This window comes from Orcinus orca, chromosome 2, assembly GCF_937001465.1.
Source record: "Orcinus orca chromosome 2, mOrcOrc1.1, whole genome shotgun sequence".
NCBI lineage: Eukaryota > Metazoa > Chordata > Mammalia > Artiodactyla > Delphinidae > Orcinus > Orcinus orca.
Genome location: NC_064560.1, coordinates 189,590,814 through 189,608,947, shown reverse-complemented (window position 1 = coordinate 189,608,947; position 18,134 = coordinate 189,590,814). Strand labels below are relative to the sequence as shown.

At 37.6% G+C, this 18,134-nt stretch overlaps 1 protein-coding gene across 10 annotated transcripts in view; it reads left to right on the top strand.

Annotated features, from left to right (window-relative positions):
• ATXN3 (ataxin 3) overlaps positions 1–16,906 on the top strand; it is a 33,268-nt gene extending 16,362 nt beyond the window's left edge. For 5 of the 10 annotated variants that reach the window (XM_033419029.2, XM_033419010.2, XM_033418969.2 and 2 more), the window contains 5 exons: positions 1,570–1,702; positions 2,038–2,204; positions 3,510–3,606; positions 7,666–7,751; positions 16,731–16,906. In XM_033419029.2, coding sequence (XP_033274920.1) covers positions 1,570–1,702; positions 2,038–2,204; positions 3,510–3,606; positions 7,666–7,751; positions 16,731–16,900 — 653 coding nt within the window. In that variant the 3' untranslated portion in view covers positions 16,901–16,906. Of the gene's footprint in view, positions 1–1,569; positions 1,703–2,037; positions 2,205–3,509; positions 3,651–4,774; positions 4,829–7,665; positions 7,752–12,174; positions 16,695–16,730 lie in introns of those variants that run through there. The other 5 variants (XM_049706586.1, XM_049706585.1, XR_007475863.1 and 2 more) reach the window with 4 other exon arrangements.
• The last annotated feature ends 1,228 nt before the right edge of the window (positions 16,907–18,134 follow it).

Below are 18,134 nucleotides of genomic sequence, written 5' to 3'. Positions count from 1 at the left end.
CATCTACACTGAACTCCAAACTCCTAACTTTAACATCTCCACTCAGAAGTCCAGAAAGCATTTTAAACTGAACACGTCTACAAAAGACGTATTTTTTTTCTCCCCATATATGCTATCCCTCAGGTTTTCCATTTTAGTAAGACCCACTCTTCTTGCACACTGGTTCCTGTATATTTTGTGGATAAAGCAGCCTAGAGTGCTTTTTAAAAAGTAATGCACGTGATGGCACACCTTCATTCGTCAACCCTTCAGTGGCTTCCTAGCACACTTAGAATGAGATCTAATCTTGAATGAAACCCAAGATCCTTACAGTGCCACCTCCATAAGGCAGTTTCTGCCCTTCCTGATACTCTTCATGGAATAGCATCGCGAGCTGACATAGTTTATTCTAGAATCTAGAAACAATTTTATTGGTGTAAAACATGTTAAACCATCTGAACTCTGAGCACACTTGTCCTTGTGAGAAACAAATGTTAAGTGTATTATGATTTACTCTTTTGAGTTTTTCCGTTAACAGTCCTTTTCATCTTTGTTCATTTGTTTCATTATCTGTTAATGTTCACAAAGAATATCCATAACAAGCACCAAAGTTGAAGAAAATTTATGGTAGAAAAATGTAAATTGAGGGACTTCCCTGGAGGTCCAGTGGTTAGGACTCTGCACTTCCGATGCAGGGGCACGGGTTCGATCCCTGTTCGGGAAACTAAGATCCCACATGCCACGTGGTGCAGCCAAAAATAAGAAATGAAGAAAAACATAAATTGATTAGAGTGACTTAGGTGTAGCCCACCCTTATTTAGCTATTGTGTGGCGTATCCAGCTGGGAAAACCCTGGCTTTCTAGAATCGTATTTATAAAAAATTACACTGGGCCGGTGTAAGTTTTTCAAAACATGAACTGCATCTTCAACACCTTGACTAGATTTGGGATATTGGCTTTCCAGCTCCTGTTTTCAGTTTGGAGGGATGTGTATGTGTCAGTGTCAGGGTCAGGGGCAGCTATTTCCACAGATGACTCATTTTACCCATATTACACATTATTACACACATCCTCTGATTGTGTCCTCAAATAGCCCTCCGAGGAAGGTACAGTATAATCTATGTAGCAGTTGAAGAAACCAAGACCTAGATGGGTAAAGGGGTTTACCAGAGGCCAGGCAGCTAGGAAATAGAAGAGATAGGGGATTAAAACCCAGGTCATCTGATTCCAGATTCCTTGCTCTTCCTTATTCCTTTCCTTGCCTCTCTGGTGTCATTTAGTGTAACCTACTTGGTCAGGCACTGGTTTAGTAGATCCCTTTACAGATTCGATTACTTCTCATAGTCACTCTGTGAGATGGCTCTTCCCATTCTACAAGTGAAGAAAGCAAGGTTCAGAGACTATGTAATTTGTTCTAGATCACCCCACTAGTAAGCGTAAGAATCATTATTTGAACCCAGGTACTCCTGACTCCTCAGTCTGTGTCCTCACTCCACTGTTCTGTGCTGCCTCTCTATCTGCTGTCATTTTTAATCAATTTTGAATCACTTGCTAAGTGTTTTAGTTTATTTTTGCCTTTTTTTTTTTTAGGTTATTCTATATTTGTTGTTAAGGGTGATCTGCCAGACTGTGAAGCTGACCAACTCCTACAGATGATCCGGGTCCAACAGATGCATCGACCAAAACTTATTGGAGAAGAATTAGCACAACTCAAAGAACAGAGGTAAAACTGAGCTTGCAGTATGGAATATATGATAGGATTTCATTACAAAAATTAAATTTTCATGCTTACACTGAAGATGAGGTCCTTTTATTATTGGTGATTTTTTTTAGACCTTTATGTTTTAGTGAAGTTTATTGGTTTAACCATGGATCAACTCTGAATTATTTAAATATACTTAGATTCACATCACAGTAAAACCTTTATATTATTAGACCTTGTCTGCCAGAAAATGTGTAAGTTTTGACTTACATAAAAATCTTTGGTTTATAAATGTCTCTGTTATATCTAAAATAGAAGAGTGGTCTGCAGTTATTTTTAGTGCTTTTTTTCTTTAGAGTCCAGAAAACAGATCTAGAACGCGTCGTAGAAGCAAACGATGGATCAGGAATGTTAGACGAAGATGAGGAGGATTTGCAGAGGGCTCTGGCACTAAGTCGCCAAGAAATTGACTTGGAAGATGAAGAAGCAGATCTCCGCAGGGCCATTCAGCTCAGCATGCAAGGTATGGACATTCCGACACATACTTTATTCATTGTTGAAGAACTGATTCAGATCATTCTTAGTTCTTCTGGAAGTTAATGTACTATTGGTAGAAGTTCTTGGACAATCACTGCAGAAGCAATAGCTATGTACAATCAGTTATTGTTTTTTAGATTTCTTTTAAAACAACTTTTTACGGCTTGTGTTATATTAGGACTAGTTTTATTTTTATTTCTGGTTATTCCACTTGGTTATAATACTGTGCTAACACAGTAGCAAACTGAGGTTAATCATTGTGAGGTCAGTGGGCCCTTACCCAGACCAACTGTTCTAAAAATGTATGCTAGTGCACGTGAAGGAAGGCCTGGACAGAGAAAGTAAATTGATTTTACAAAACTCTAACAATTAGTGGCTGTGCAGCTTACAGCTTAAGCCCACTTCGGTGAGCCCACTTTTTTAGTGATACAAGCCCATCAGCTGAGAGTAAAGATGCATCCCTCAGGGAATCCAAGCTGAGGGAGTTGTCTGGGATGTTGTTCAAAGGGGCTTACTTAAAAGTGTGAGGGGTTTTCTTTTCTTCTTTTTTTTGGTAGTTTTGTTTTTGTCTAATGTGAATTTGCCTTCTACTTTCTAATGACATTACTTGTCAATTGAATTCCTTAAATATCTAAATAAGGAATTCACAGGTGTGCCAGGAGGCTCATGAGTAGTCCATATGGTGTGCAGGCCCACTTTGGATTAGTAGAGCCTTGCTAGATTAGCCCAGTAATGGACAGACACCAGCTTTAATAGTTTTAGATATTTCTGTGTACTTTCCTTTCCTTTCCACTTTATTTCACAGTTTGTGCAGAATCTCTGATTGGTGCAATAATGAAGTAAGAACATGGAAACATACTTAAGTTGTTGTAGTACCCAAATGTTTCAGGATAGAGGGATGCAGAGAATGGGTTTGTTTTATGATCATCCACTTTGAGTGGCTTCTAGGAATTCTTTGCCTTTGAAAGTGCAGATTCATTTCTAATAAGAGAGCACACAAGTGTGGCGTTAATTATTTCTCCTACCAAGTTGGTCGTTGGGCTTACCTCCTCACATCCACTACATCACAGATGGGTAACAGCTTTGGCTGCAGTGGACACAGGTTAGATTTGAACTGCCTTATTCAGATTCTCCCTGAGACTTTCCAGAGCCTTTCTTACATTTACAGAATGGTACAGAATATTTTTGAGAACAAAACTTTTTTCAAAAGTTCCTTCACATAAGTATAAACATATTATTGCTTGAATTGGTAAATAAAATAGCTTTTTGTTCTGTTTTATTTTGTTTTCAGGTACTTCCAGAAATATATGTCAAGATACTCCACAGACGTCAGGTACACATCTTACTTCAGAAGAGCTACGGAAGAGAAGAGAAGCCTACTTTGAAAAGTAAAGTAGTTGGTACAATATTAAAATTGCATATTTAATATTTACCTTGGCTGTTTTGTCTATTTGTAAACATACAGCTTTGACTTAAACCATTTACTTTATTGAGGGTTCTCTCCTTTTTTAAAATACTGGTTACTGCCTGACCCTATGAGCATTTGAATGTTATTTTTTAAAAATTTGTAGCTAGGGCTTCCCTGGTGGCGCAGTGATTGAGAGTCCACCTGCCGATGCAGGGGACACGGGTTCGTGCCCCGGTCCGGGAAGATCCCACATGCCGTGGAGCGGCTGGGCCCGTGAGCCATGGCCGCTGAGCCTGCGCGTCCAGAGCCTGTGCTCCACAACGGGAGAGGCCACAACAGTGAGAGGCCCGTGTACCGCAAAATAAATAAATAAATAAATAAATAAAAATTTGTAGCTAATAAACTGTGAAATCAAATATAGTTTTAGGGGAAAACTTTGCCCCAGTACTAATTAAATTTACATGAAATAGGGTGAAGGAAACCCTGTAAAATTCGTCATCAAAAGGAAAATGGAATTGGGTCAAGGCAAGAGCAAAGCCTAATGATCCTTTGAATGTACTTCTTGGTTACTTGGACCAACCCTGCGAAGTTCTCCTGTGAATTAATAGGAAAAACAGCATTTGCGGTAGGGGAACACACCCCCAAATAGAAGTGATGGTTAATTGCTCCACTCATTGCCACAGTAGCGGGGTACTGCAGGCCCATCAGCATCAGGGACATGAGGGTAACCATAAATCTGAATCATCAGCTCCTAAAACCAAACTTTGTGCCCAGGTTTATAAGTGCTTTCAAAATAGAAATTTCACCTATAAAATTATCCTTTCCAGTAACTGTCACTCACGTCTTCATCCCTTTTTCTTTTTTTAATGATATAACTTCATCTTAAGATCACAAGATCTATAATGATACTCAGATCCTCTGATCCCAGGTCAGAAAACAAAGGCCAGTGGCTGAGTCTGGCCTATTATTTACTATATTTCAACAATTCTAAGGTGCACATTTTTTCACGTCAACATATCTGCAATTCAGAAGACTTGTACACATCAGAGTTGGTAGTACTTTAGTAGTATATAGAATGTTAGAGCATTTTACATTTGATGGTATAATGAAGATAATATTTACTTTGTTTTCTGTTTTTTTTTTTTAAGTCACAGCTCAGAAGTGTATGAAGGAAAGTTCTGATCAACTGACATCCTCTTAATGTGAGATATTTCTAGTCTTTATTCAGTGATAGATTAATGGATTTAATTATGTATAAAATTTCAAAATAGTGCTTATTAGTGCTTGTCACTCCCCTTTAAATTTTAAAATTAACTTTTTTTATTTTTTAATTATGATAAACTTCAAATTTATATAAAAGTAGAGAAACCAGCATAAGGAACCCCTATTTATCTGTTGCCCAGATTTAACAGATATCAGCACATGGGCCATCTTGTTTTTTTTTATGCCCCCATCTCCCATGCTTTCTACTCTCCCAGCCCCAGGGTGGGATTATTTTGTAACAAATCTAAATCATCATACTGCATCTGTATTAATTTCTGTGTGTGTCTCTAAAATATATGTTTTTTTCTTAATATAGCCAAATGCTCTTGTCATACAATAATGGAATAATTATCACATGATGATTATTAATGGTAGTTCTATAATATCATCAACTATCTAGTTATTGCTAAAAATAGCTTTAAATGTTTAATTCGATAAAAAATAATATTTTGGAAATTTTATTTTTAGAGATATCTAAATTAAAAAAACATAATCCTACCTTTAATAACTGATGTGAGTGTTTTGGCAGTCATACGCTTCTAGTCACACAAACGCCCATATATTGTATATCAGTTATACCCATTTTCCCATGATACTAAATATTCTTTGTAATAGTCTATGTTATATTTCATAAAATGAATTTATGTATCGCAGTTTATGAACCTTTTGATTTTTGCTATTATAATAATGCAATGAACAATCCTTGTATTGACCTTATGCCTCAAATCTCTCATCATTTCTGCTAATTATTCTGAGAATTTCAGATTACTAAGTTAAAGGACATGAACATTTTTAAGGCCTTGGTACAGATTTCTAAACTGCTCTCCAGAACAGTTACCAAGTGATACTTCTGCCGTGCTTTTTTTCAGACTTCAATTTTTTCCAGAATAAAATGGTCCAAACAGACATACTTTATAGAGAAACTATAAAATTCACAAGTACGTGTAAGAAAAAGAAAATGTCTTTAAAATATAAAAACAAATCCCTCTTTTTTTTAAAAAAAGGTTTTTAGATTTTTTTGGATTAAAAATGTAGAATTTCCAATGAGTTAAACTTTTTAGAATATGAAGGATAATGCAGTAACATTCCATAATGACTAAGTAAGTTATAACAAGCGCAATGCCAGCTATAACTAATGCAGGTGTTTTATTCAACGTTGCACCCTTTTTTAAATGTTTGAGTCTCCTTTCTGACTGGGGGCAGTTGATTGGGTAAGAAAGTACTGTGATGGTTTCCAGCTTCGCCTTACTATCCTCTGCCTCCTGGTTTGGCCTTGAAAATACTGGTGAGAACTTGAGTAGAACTAGAGAATATTTTACAGTTACTTGTTGCTGACTAGAGTTAAGAGCTAACTTCTTGGGGTTTCTTTTTAACTTTGGCTAGCATTCAGAATCTTGTAGGACTCATTAGTGAAGGAGCTGAGAAACTAATTTTTGCCTTTCAGTAGAATTCCTGATAACTACACCTATATGGGTCCTTGTCTCAATACCTTCTATTTTGGAGAACTTGGCTCTAAGGTTATGGAGCCGTTTCTTCCCTCTGATTCTTTCCAAACTGACCCTGGTGCTAATTTGTTTTTCATTGAAATGTATAGGTTGTTTTTTTTTCCTGTAGAGTGTTTGAAGCTTCACACTTAATATAGTAGCCACAGTGTTCATGCATTAAGCATGAAAATGCTGTTGAAAGTCTACCTGTTGCAAATTCATAGTTTATGAGTAAGAGTTGTTAACTGATATTTTCGTAGCCATGATATTTTTTCCAGTGGTAATCTCCAAATCCATGGTACCTATCATAAAACCCTGAGCAAAACTCTGCTGTGTCAGCTATGTCATTGTAAAACCTTAACTCACATGTTATGTGCATCAGATGAGGCAGTGTGTAAAACTGTTCTGTAAACTGTGAAGTAGCCTACAGGTATATGTCAGTGTTATTAATGCCTTCTCCAGCTCTGAATACCACAGACCCGGACCGGGGTCCCTCTTAATCCTGTGTTTTAAATATAAGCAACAGGGCTTCCCTGGTGGCGCGGTGGTTGAGAGTCTGCCTGCCGATGCAGGGGACACGGGTTCGTGCCCCGGTCTGGGAAGATCCCACATGCCGCGGAGCGGCTGGGCCCGTGAGCCATGGCTGCTGAGCCTGCACGTCCGGAGCCTGTGCTCCGCAACGGGAGAGGCTGCAGCGGTGAGAGGCCCGCGTACCGGAAAAAAAACAAAAAAACCCCGAAATAGCTACCAGTGACTCCTTTTGTACAATGTGTTATTTTTGTGGTGAAAATACCTACCCATTAATTCGAATTTTCTAAGTTTTCTAGGATCAGAATTGTGATGCTTTTCAGTAATTTATATGAGACTGATTGCTCTTTTTTTTAAATTGAAGTATAGTTGATTTATAATGTTGTATTAATTTCAAATATAGAGCAAAGTGATTGAGTTTTAGATATATATATTCTTTTTCAGATTATTTTCCATTAGAGGTTATTACAAGATATTGAATATAGTTCCCTGTGCTATCCAGTAGGATCTTGTTTATGTATTTTATATATAGTAGTGTGTATCTATGAATCCCTAACTCCTAATTTATTCCCCCCCCTTCCCCTTTGGTAACCATAAGTTTGTTTTCTATCAGACTGCTTGCTCTTGCCTTCTTTTGTGGTGTTCATGCCAGTGACTCTTCTGTTGTGTGGAACCGTTTATTTTCCACGTGAATATTTTTTCTCGTGGCATATTTATTCTTAGGTTTTGTTTTTTAAATACACATTCACTCTTGAATGTTTCAGGCAGCAGCAGCAGCAGCAGCAAGATCCCCCAGGACATCCATGTGAAAAGCCGAACACAAGTTCAGGAGCACTTGACAGTGATCTAGGTACGGCTCTCTGATCGCATATCCCATTTGTTACCTGCACGCTCTGTTTGACACCCAGACTCCATGTGATTTTTGGCTTTATAGGCTTTTTTTTCTCCTCGCTTTCATTATATTGAAACTCTTGAAGGAATTGGTAATGTACCAAACCTTCTTGGCTTAAGGAGTAGGCTAACTCCTTAGTGTGTATCCTTAAGTGCCCTTGAAGCACTTAAGCAATGTTTTGCTTTAAAATTGTAAACATCACTTGCAACTTCACAGTAATTCGTACATTCTCCAAAAGTTTCTCAGAGATAATGAATATTAGTAGGTGGAAAATAAGTTCATTTTACCACTGGGAAAACTGAAAACACCTGAGTGTAGTCCAGATTACAACAAAGAAATCTAGAGTTACTCCTCAGGCCTTGGTTTAATAATAGGTCTTAAACTTTGGCCAATTATTGGTAGAAATCGAGTGAGAAGGAAACTGTACATGACAAAGAACTTTTAAGTAGAATATGTAAAGAACTCTCAAAACTAAAATAAGAAAACAATTCAAAAAGATGAGTGAAGGATTTGAACAGACACTTCACCAAATATATGGATGACAAATAGCACATGAAAACATGTTCAACATCACTAGTCATTAGGGAAATGCAAATTAAACCCACAATGAGACACCATTACACACCTACAAGAATGGCTTAATAAAAAATTAAATTAACAATACCAAATGCGGCAAGAATCAGAGCAACTGGGACTCATACATTGTTAGTAGGAACGTAAAATGGTACAGCAATTTTGGAAAACGGTTTAGTATTTTCTTAAAAACTTAAACGTACACTTAACCATGTGATCCAGTAGTCGCACTCCTAGGTATATAACCAAGAGAAAAGAAAATTTAGGTTCACACAAAATCTTGTACATAAGTCCTTACAGCAGCCTTGTTCGTAATAGCCCCAAACTGGAAACTGCTTACATGTTGTCCTTCAGCTGGTACATGCCACAGAAACTGTGCTACATCCAAACAGTGGACTACTATTAGCAATAAAAAGGAATGAATGGGTACTTTTTCCTAATCATTCTGCTAAGTATAGCTAACAACCCCAGACATTTGTATAAAACAAATATAAGAAGAATCTGAAAGGTAGAAGACAGACTGGCTGAGAAGCTCAGGACTAGAGGAAGACATAGTGGTCAGTATTCTGGATTTTCTTTTTGCCCCAAGAAAAGCCTGCTCTATGGAGCCAAAAGGGACTACTTGGCAAGACAAAAACTTTTAGATAATAAACACCCTAGTCCAGCCAGCCTGGACTAGGTAAATAAACTGGTCCTACTGCCACCCTACCCCATTGACAAAGGCCAAGTAACGTAATGAGGCACATCTCCCGCCTCTCTGGGCCAGAGTGGTGTCAGAAGAAGCCAAGTGGAGAGCTGGGATTTTCTTTTCCTCCAGGAGACAATGATGCCTCCTTTCCCATGGTGTCAGTGGTCTTAGGGAGCCTGGACTTCCACCCAGCAATAAAGAGGCATCCTTCTGGCTTGTCGCCTGGGTGATGTTAGAAGAGGTGTAGTGGAGAATCAGGCCATCACTGATTTGAGGCAGTAATGAGGAGACCACCCCCACAGTGCCAGTGAGAAGCAGTAACGAGGCATTCCAACCCCTCCCAATCAGGCAGGTATCAGTGGGAAGCCGGAACTCCCACGGATGTTCAACAGTAGTGGTCACACACACCCTCTCCCTATCTGGAAGCAGCGGGGCACCACCCCTTTTCTGCCACTGGTGCTCATGTCAGAGGAGGCCTGCTGAAAGAGGAGATTTAAATAAGATTCACGGGACTTGCCTAGAGGCGCAGTGGTTAAGAATCCGCCTGCCAATGCAGGGGACACAGGTTCAAGCCCTGGTCCGGGAAGATCCCACATGCCGCAGAGCAACTAAGCCCGTGCGCCACAACTACGGAGCCTGCGCTCTAGAGCCCGCGAGCCACAACTGCCGAGTCTGTGTGCCACAACTACTGAAGCCCATGCGCCTAGAGCCCATGCTCCGCCATAAGAGGAGCCACCACGATGAGAAGCCCATATGCACCACAACAAAGAGTAGCCCTCGCTCGCCACAACTAGAGAAAGCCTGCGTGCAGCAACGAAGACCCAACGCAGCCAAAAATAAATAAATTTAATTTATTAAAAAAAATAAGATTCACATTCTTATAAGATAATACCCCAAATATCCAGGATTCACTTAAAAATCACTTGTCATATCAAGAGCCTAGAAAATTTCAACTTGAATGAGAAAAGACAATCAGTAGACACCATCGCCAAAATGACACTGATGTTAGAATTATCTGGCAGGGATTTTAAATTAGCAGCCGTCATAAAATGCTCCAGTGAGCAGTAATGAACATGCTTGAAACAAATGAAAAAAATAGCCTTAGGAAAGAGATAGAAGATATAAAGAAGAACCAAATAGAAATTTTAGAACTGAAAAATAACAATAACTGAAATTTTGAAACTCAGTGGACAGACCCAACAGGTGGATGGAAGGACAGAGAAAAGAATCAGTGTGAACTCGACAGAACAGTAGATATTACCCATTCTGAGCAACAAAGAGAATTAGACTGGAAAAAATTAACAGAGCCTGAGACCTGTGGGGAAGATCTAACATTTGTGCCATGAGAGTTCCAGAAGGAGATGAGAAAGAGGGTATAGCTGAAAGAGTATTTAAAGAAATAATAGCTGAAAATTCCCCAAATTTGGCAAAAGGTACCAACCTACAGATTCTAAAAGCTGAGTGAACCTCAAACAGAATAAACCCAAAGAAATCCATGCCAAAACACATCGTAGTCTAACTTCTGAAAACTGAAGACGAAAAAAAAAAACTTAAAATCAGCTAGAAACAGCTTGCCTACAGCAAGTTGCGTGACATCAGATTTCTCATCTGAAATCGTGGCGGTCAGAAGGAAGTGACAGACATTTTTCAAGTGCTGAAAGAAGAGAAGTCTCAACCCAGAATTCATGAAATTTTCTTCAGGAATGAAGGGGAAAATAATGGCTAAAGGAAGTTCTCTAAACAGAACTGTTAAAAAGTAATTTTGAAACATCAAGAAGGAAAAAAGAACAGTAGAAAGAATAAAAATATGGGTAAGCACAACAGAATTTCCTTTTCAGTTTTCTAAATTACATTTGATAACTGAAGGAAGAATTGTAACATTGATTTGGTTTTTAGCGTAAAATATAGGAAGTACTTAAGGCAGTTATAAACAGGGGAAAGTAAAGGGAGGTAAGACTTCTAACTTTCATTTGAACTGGTATAGCCACTCTGGAAAATAATTTGGTAATTTCTATAAAAACTGAACATACATTGACCATGCAACCAGCAGTTATATTCCCATTTAATACCAGAGAAATGAAAACTTCCATCCATGCAAAAACCTGTACATGAATGTTCATAGCAGCTTTATTTGTCATGATCAAAAACTGGAAAAAAACAAACGTCCTACAGTAGGTGAATGGTTAAACACGCTGCGGTACCTCCATACCATGGATACCACTCGGGATTAAAAAGAAACCAACTGTGGACACATGCAACAGCTTGGATGCATCTCAAGGGCATTATGCTGAGTGCAAAAAAAAATCTCAAAAGATCTTATACTGTATGATTCTATGTGTGTAACATTCTAAAAACGACATTTATAGAGATGGAAAGCAAATTAGTGGCTGCCTGCAGTTAGGGAAGGTTGGGGGGAAGAGAAGTGGGTGTGACTAAAAAGGGATGGCAGGAGGGAGATCTTGATGGTGCCGTACAGTTCTCTGTCTTGATTGTGGTGGCGGTGGTTACACGAATTTACATGTATAACGAAGTCCCAATATTCAGATTTAGGTTTGAGCTGTAGTTATGTAAGATTTAATTATTAGGTGAAATTTAGCCAGAGTGTACACAGGACCTCTCTGAACTATCTTTGCACCTTCCTGTGAGTAAATAATTATTTCTCAGAACAAACTTTTTTAAACTAATTCATCATCGATAGACACAAAGTTAAAATTTCTTCCCCTTAGCTGAATGCTTTTAAGTGAAAGATGCCATGCTGAAAGGCTACATACATAATGATGATTCCATTTGTGTTGACATGCAGGAAAAGGCAGAACTGTAGGGCAGAGAACTGATCAGTGGTTGCCTAGACTTAGGGCTTGGGGATTGACTACAAAGGGGCAGGGCGAGGGAATATTTTTGGTCAGTGGGACGGTTCTGTAGCTGGGTGATGATAATGGTTATATCACTCTATGTATTTGTCAAAACTTACAGAATTATAAAAGTGGATTTTATTGTATGTAAACTTTTAAAATCAACAAAGGAAACTATAGTAGTCAAACAGTTTCTAAGAGCTTACCTTTTGTTGACTTTGGAAATTTTCTAGAAATTTCTAAGAAATATGTGTTTTATCCCCAACAGGTGATGCTATGAGTGAAGAAGACATGCTTCAGGCAGCTGTGACCATGTCTTTAGAAACTGTTAGAAGTAATTTCAAAACGGAAGGAAAAAAATAATACCTTTCACAAATCATTTAGATATTCAGTCTTTCCAATATTGTCCTGTGTGTTTACAGCATAGGGTCCATTTTGGTAATGTGTCAAAGAGAACAATTTTCAACAGAGGAAATAAGACTTAGGTGGTTTGCAAACAAAAAGTTGAGAGGGTGAAAAATACATCCGTTGTAGGACTAAATAACGATCCTCCAAACACTAGCCAAAGAGGCATTCAGCAATTAAAGAAATTTAAAATAGTTTTCTAACTGTTCTTTTTTCTTTTTTGAGTGTGCAATATCTAACATGTTTAAAATTAGGGCATTTTTCTTGGCTCTTTTTGCAGACCAACTAATTATAACCAGCTATTGCCACAGAACTTTTCCCCCACATTTTATCTTCTTTTCCTCCCTTCTGCATAGGGAATTTGGCTGACTTTCATCATCTAAAAGTTGCTCTTATTTCTCTTTAACCAAATTAACCTTTTAGGACAGTGTCTCCTCTGTGTTGATTATAGTAACAGTTCCAGAAGGATAAGCTGTTTACCCTCTGACTATGTATTGTGCACTTGGGTGTTTTCTCATGTTATTTTCTCTGATCACAGTTTCTCTGCTACGTGGTTTTCATTACTTTCTACAACTCTTTTGAAAGATGGTAATGTTTCTTGAGGTTTTGCTTTTTAAGCCCTCTAAGATGGGATCATTATTTCATGATTCTGGTGCATTCCTAAACTCTGAAATCAGCTCTGCACAAGTATTTGAGAATAAATGAGAATTTTGTTAATGTGTGAGCACATCCTTTCCCAAATGCTTTGTGAATGTCTTCTCAGTTATGTCAGAACTGTATAGGTTTGCTGTAACCCTCTTTCCTGCACCTTGTTATTTCCTTTTCTTTTCCAATTGAGAAAAATAGGAGAAGCATAGTGTGCAAGTTTCCTACTGTTATAAAACAACATCCAGTGCCCACCATGAATGTATGATAGATAAAATTTGGCCTTCAATTCTCGTAGGAGTTTCATTTTATTTTTCCTCTTGTGACTGGAGCTGTCTGTTCTGTTTACAATTGAGTCATGAAGTGCAGATGTCTGCTTCTGCTGTACATCTTTTAGTAGGTATAGTTTGCCAGAGATAATGATCTAGAACATGAAAATAACTTACCAACAAAACTACATTTAAATTTATACTGTGATTTAACACGTGCATCATGTTTAAATAGCTTAGAATTACAGAAGTCACAGTACTTACTTGGTCTGTAAATAAGAAAGTCTTTAGTTTTGATAAACATTCTTTAATTGGGATGCAGAGTTTCTTGCTGGGTCAATGCAGTGGGATGATTTCAGTGAAAATTAACCATGTTTCTCTGAAATGGGCCTTTTAAATTCTGTCACCTACTCCCCTTCATTCTCCATCCCCTTTTGAAGCCCCTTTGAATGATGAATTGTTCATAAGCTAAAATTTAAGAAGAAATTCCAGCGGACAACTTAGAAAATTAAAGTATGATATGTTGCCATAGCCTGGTGTATGGCTACACATATTTTATCAGGGAAAAATTTTTGATGTAGGATTTATTGCTAACTGAAAAGAGATGAAAAACTGCCTTTTATTTATGATTATGAAATAGCTTTTTCTTGGATAGAGACAGATTTTTTTTTAGTCATTATTTTGTGCCAAGTAAGTTTTCTGAAGTTTCCCTTACATAAAATTAGATGGTTTTCTTTTAAAATCTAAAGTTTTCTTTTGACAATTGAAAATGTTTTAGAAGAATTACAAAACTTTAGAACTACAAGGGATGTTGGAGTTTGATACTACTCCCTACCACTCCCTATGATTTACAAACCAAAATATTTTAAGACTGGACATTTCTGTAGTTATCCCAAGGATGCCAGTCATACTTTCCATGGATATTCGGCCTGTATCTTTTCCCATTGAAAAATTATGTTAAACTTTTCATATATTTGAATTGATGAGCTACCTAATATAAAAATGAGAAAATGAATATACTTTTAAGTTTTAACCTTAAGAGTTAGGGTTAGTTCTTATATTACACACCCTTGTTAAAGCACTTAAAGAAATGTGGCATGTTGACCTTCGTTTGTTAGGGATTTTTTTAAAGCAGGGCCGAGCACACACTGGATATATTTGAATGTGTTTATTTAGTTGTGAAATTGTTATATTTGGCAGGCAGATTCAGAATCACTAGTGAACTGCCATCTTGTGTGGATTGGCATATATTTAACTGAACATTTGGATTCCATTTCTTAATCAGTTGGCCAGTATGAAAAGATGCCAGTGCTCATAACCACAGTAAGAAAATTTTAAAGTTACACAAAGCTATAGTTCACACATCAGGAAGTGCTGTTTACTTTAAACCACCTGCAAGTCAGGAACAATGCAATTCACTGTCCTAAGAACTTTATTTATATAAAGATTTCCATTCTGTTTTACCAATTGGGAACACCTTAATGTTTAATATTTAAACTATTGGTATCATTTTTCTAATGTATAATTTGTATTACCGGGATAAAATACGTACCATGACAATGCTAGTATTATAAGTAAAGTTTAAACAATCTTTGGAAATAACACTTTCATACTTATAGATGTCATAGATTTAATAAGTAGTTATTTATGTTTTAAAAATTCAGAGAAGTTAACATCTGATCTAAACCATCAATGTACATTTTTATAGTAATTAACATACGAATATTTCAGTAATGTAAATTGTTTGAGGGGGCTTCCCTGGTGGCACAGTGGTTGAGAGTCCGCCTGCCGATGCTGGGGACACGGGTTTGTGCCCCGGTCCGGGAAGATCCCACATGCCGCGAAGCGGCTAGGCCCCTGAGCCATGGCCACTGAGACTGCGCGTCCAGAGCCTGTGCTCCGCAACGGGAGAGGCCGCAACAGTGAGAGGCCCACGTACCGCAAAAAAAAAAAAAAAAAAAAAAATTGTTTGAAAAGGTTGCTGCAGGTAAACTCTATATCAGCTCTAAGATCTTGGCCAAATAGTTTACAATTTGCAGAATATTTAAGGAGGTGCTTTTTTTCTTTAAAACTTAATTTTTCTTAATTAAGACTTTATTCATGCCAAAGTTAACGAGGAAAAACTCAACTAGTTGAGGATCACTATAGGCAAAACTACCCATAGTCTACATTGTTTCATTTAATATTAAGTCAAATAAAGTAAATTTTATGCCAGTAAGAGCTTAAGTCACATTTTTAATGTCTGCATGTTTGATACTATTTTTAAACAGTATCAAGTTAGTGCCAAGATTTACTAAATGTCTTAAAATTGGCCCATTGGACCTGTGCAAATTCAAAAAAGATTGATTCTCAGTGCATAAGCAAAATATAATGATAATAATTGAAATAGCCTAGAATGAAAACTAAATCTTGATGTTTTAAATTCTTAAGAGGATTCAATTATTAATATTGATGACTTTCTATTAAAAACTTTATCTGCAATTGGAGAGGTCTATGGCCACTACTTTCAAAGTAAATTGTTTGTTGTAGCTGGGCCCTAACAAGCATGGAGATGTTACAGATGTGACCTTAATTAAGAAAAATCAGATTGATTAATCATTTCAGCAATATAAGTAATTTTTCATATTTTCAAAATAAAAACTTTGCTTCATTTCTGGTCCATTTATAACCGTCATCTTTTGCTAAAGAGATGAAGCAACTTGTTTTTTAAAGTCTTATACATAAAATATTTTTGTTCCATTTTGCTCTCGTGAATGAGAAGATTATTGACATGGTTGGTTAATTCTTGAATTTTTATCTTTTTGTTTTTTAATTTGAAGAAAACCTCTGCTATTTTAATTTTTTTGCAAAATGGTCTGGCATTTTAAGAATTAATGCTAGTAACCACTTCTAAATTTATAGCAACTGGCATGTTTAATTATAATAGTGTATCAATAAATATTTTAAGACTATGGATTCATAGACTAGGAATGGGAAGCATTAGTGAAATATATGTGGAAATACCTGATTCATTTAGGAAGCACTTCACTTAGCTCCTTCATATTTCAAAGGTGAATGTTTTCAGGAATTTTTTTTAAAGAGGAAAACATACATTTGAATGTGATTATCTAATTTCTACAACACTGGACTACTAGGAATAACTTTTTAAAAATCACTGTTCTGTACAAATAAACTTGAAATTCAGCTACCAAAAAACATCTGAAGTAAAAAGCATTCTTTTGGCCATGACACAAGTGCGCTGTGGCAGTGCCATTTCTCAGGACCCAACTCTGCAGCCCTTCTGTGTGTGCTCCTCTGTCTGAGTTGTTTTGCCGTTAATACACACACAGGCCTTCCTGTCTGGTCCTTAGAAAAGCCGGGCTTCCAAAGCACTGTTGAACACTGAGGATACTGTTGTTAATGTGGATGTTCGATGAGTTGTATTTTAAATATCAAAGATTATTAAATAAAGATAATGTTTGCTTTTTTACTTCTGTTTTTATTTGTGTTTATTGTTAATTTATAGCTTTGCATTCAAAGTATGGTTGGAGCATCTACACCCTCAGAGCTTCTGAGAAATGCAGAGTTTCAGGCCACACTCCTACCTACTGGATCAGAACCTGCATTTTTAACAAGATCCCCAGGGGATTCACATGCAGAGTGAATTTGAGAAGCATTTTTTTATGGCTGTGGTGATGAATGAAGCAGGTCAGGGGAAGCCACTGATTCTCCATTCCAGCTACAGCAAGTGCTGCCGGAAGGCCCGTTGTTACTGGATCCTCTGATCTTTTCTAAGAGAGGCTAAGAAGTCCGTATTTTTATTTGAAATCTGATTTTAAAATGTTGGCTCAGTTGCTTTTTTAACCCTGAGAGCCAAGCAGAGCACATTAGTGACAGTTTTAAGCGTGCCATTTTTCCTCATTTTATCTAACTCCGGACACCAGACTAACAATTGGAATCCACCTGGACTGATTGAGGGTTATAGAATCCTCAGGTTTTATAATGAGCGTTGTATATCCATTTTAGCTTTACTTAGGGTTGGGCACGAATTTTGAAACAAAAATTTCAAATTGATCACATGCATCTTCTTAGCATAACTTCATAGCTTAGTCCTCAGATGGACCAATCCTTTGAATTTGGATGCCACCAAATGACTCTGATGTAATCAACATCACCTGTGGGCCCTATGAAACGTACAAGTTGATTTGAATGCCCATTTTATGGTTAGCTAAGAACTTTTATAAAGGATAGGCAAACTTCGGGTTGTCCTTATCCTGAAGATTTGCATGTTTCTGGATCCCTTCATCCATTTTGTGTCTGCATTGCCAATGCTCATCGTTTAATTTTATAGGTAATTCGGGTCCAGCTGACCTCTTACGCCTCTACTCTTGACATTTCCCCTTTTCACACTATGGTCCTAGCAGGCCTCCTTATAGGTCTTCAAAGAAGCCGAGTTCTTTCTCACCCCCAGGCACCCTAACACTCTCGTTTGCCCCTTTGCCTTTGCCCCTTGGGTATCCCTGTCCCTAAAGGTCATTGGCCTGCTATGAGGACTTTCTCTTTCAACTGGACTGCCACTCTTCTCTGGACCTTATTCTCTCAAGATTGTTCCAGTTCTCCCTGGGTCAGGATCCCCAACCACCCTTTGTCTCATGGGCTACAAGAGAAAACCAATTCCTTATTCATTCACTCACTCAGCAAGACCTGTGTGCGTTCACCATGTGCCTGGCATGGTTTTGGGTTCTTGGAACAGAGCCATGATTAAGATACTCTGCTCTGCTGGTGCTTGCATTCTGATTGGCCATTAGGCAGAGGAAACATCTGAATTACTGAGCATGGCTTCATAACATGTTAAGAGCTATGCTTGTTCTGTGAGATAGGAAGACAAAATGATGTGATAGCATGTAACTGGGAGGGAGTGCTGCTTCAG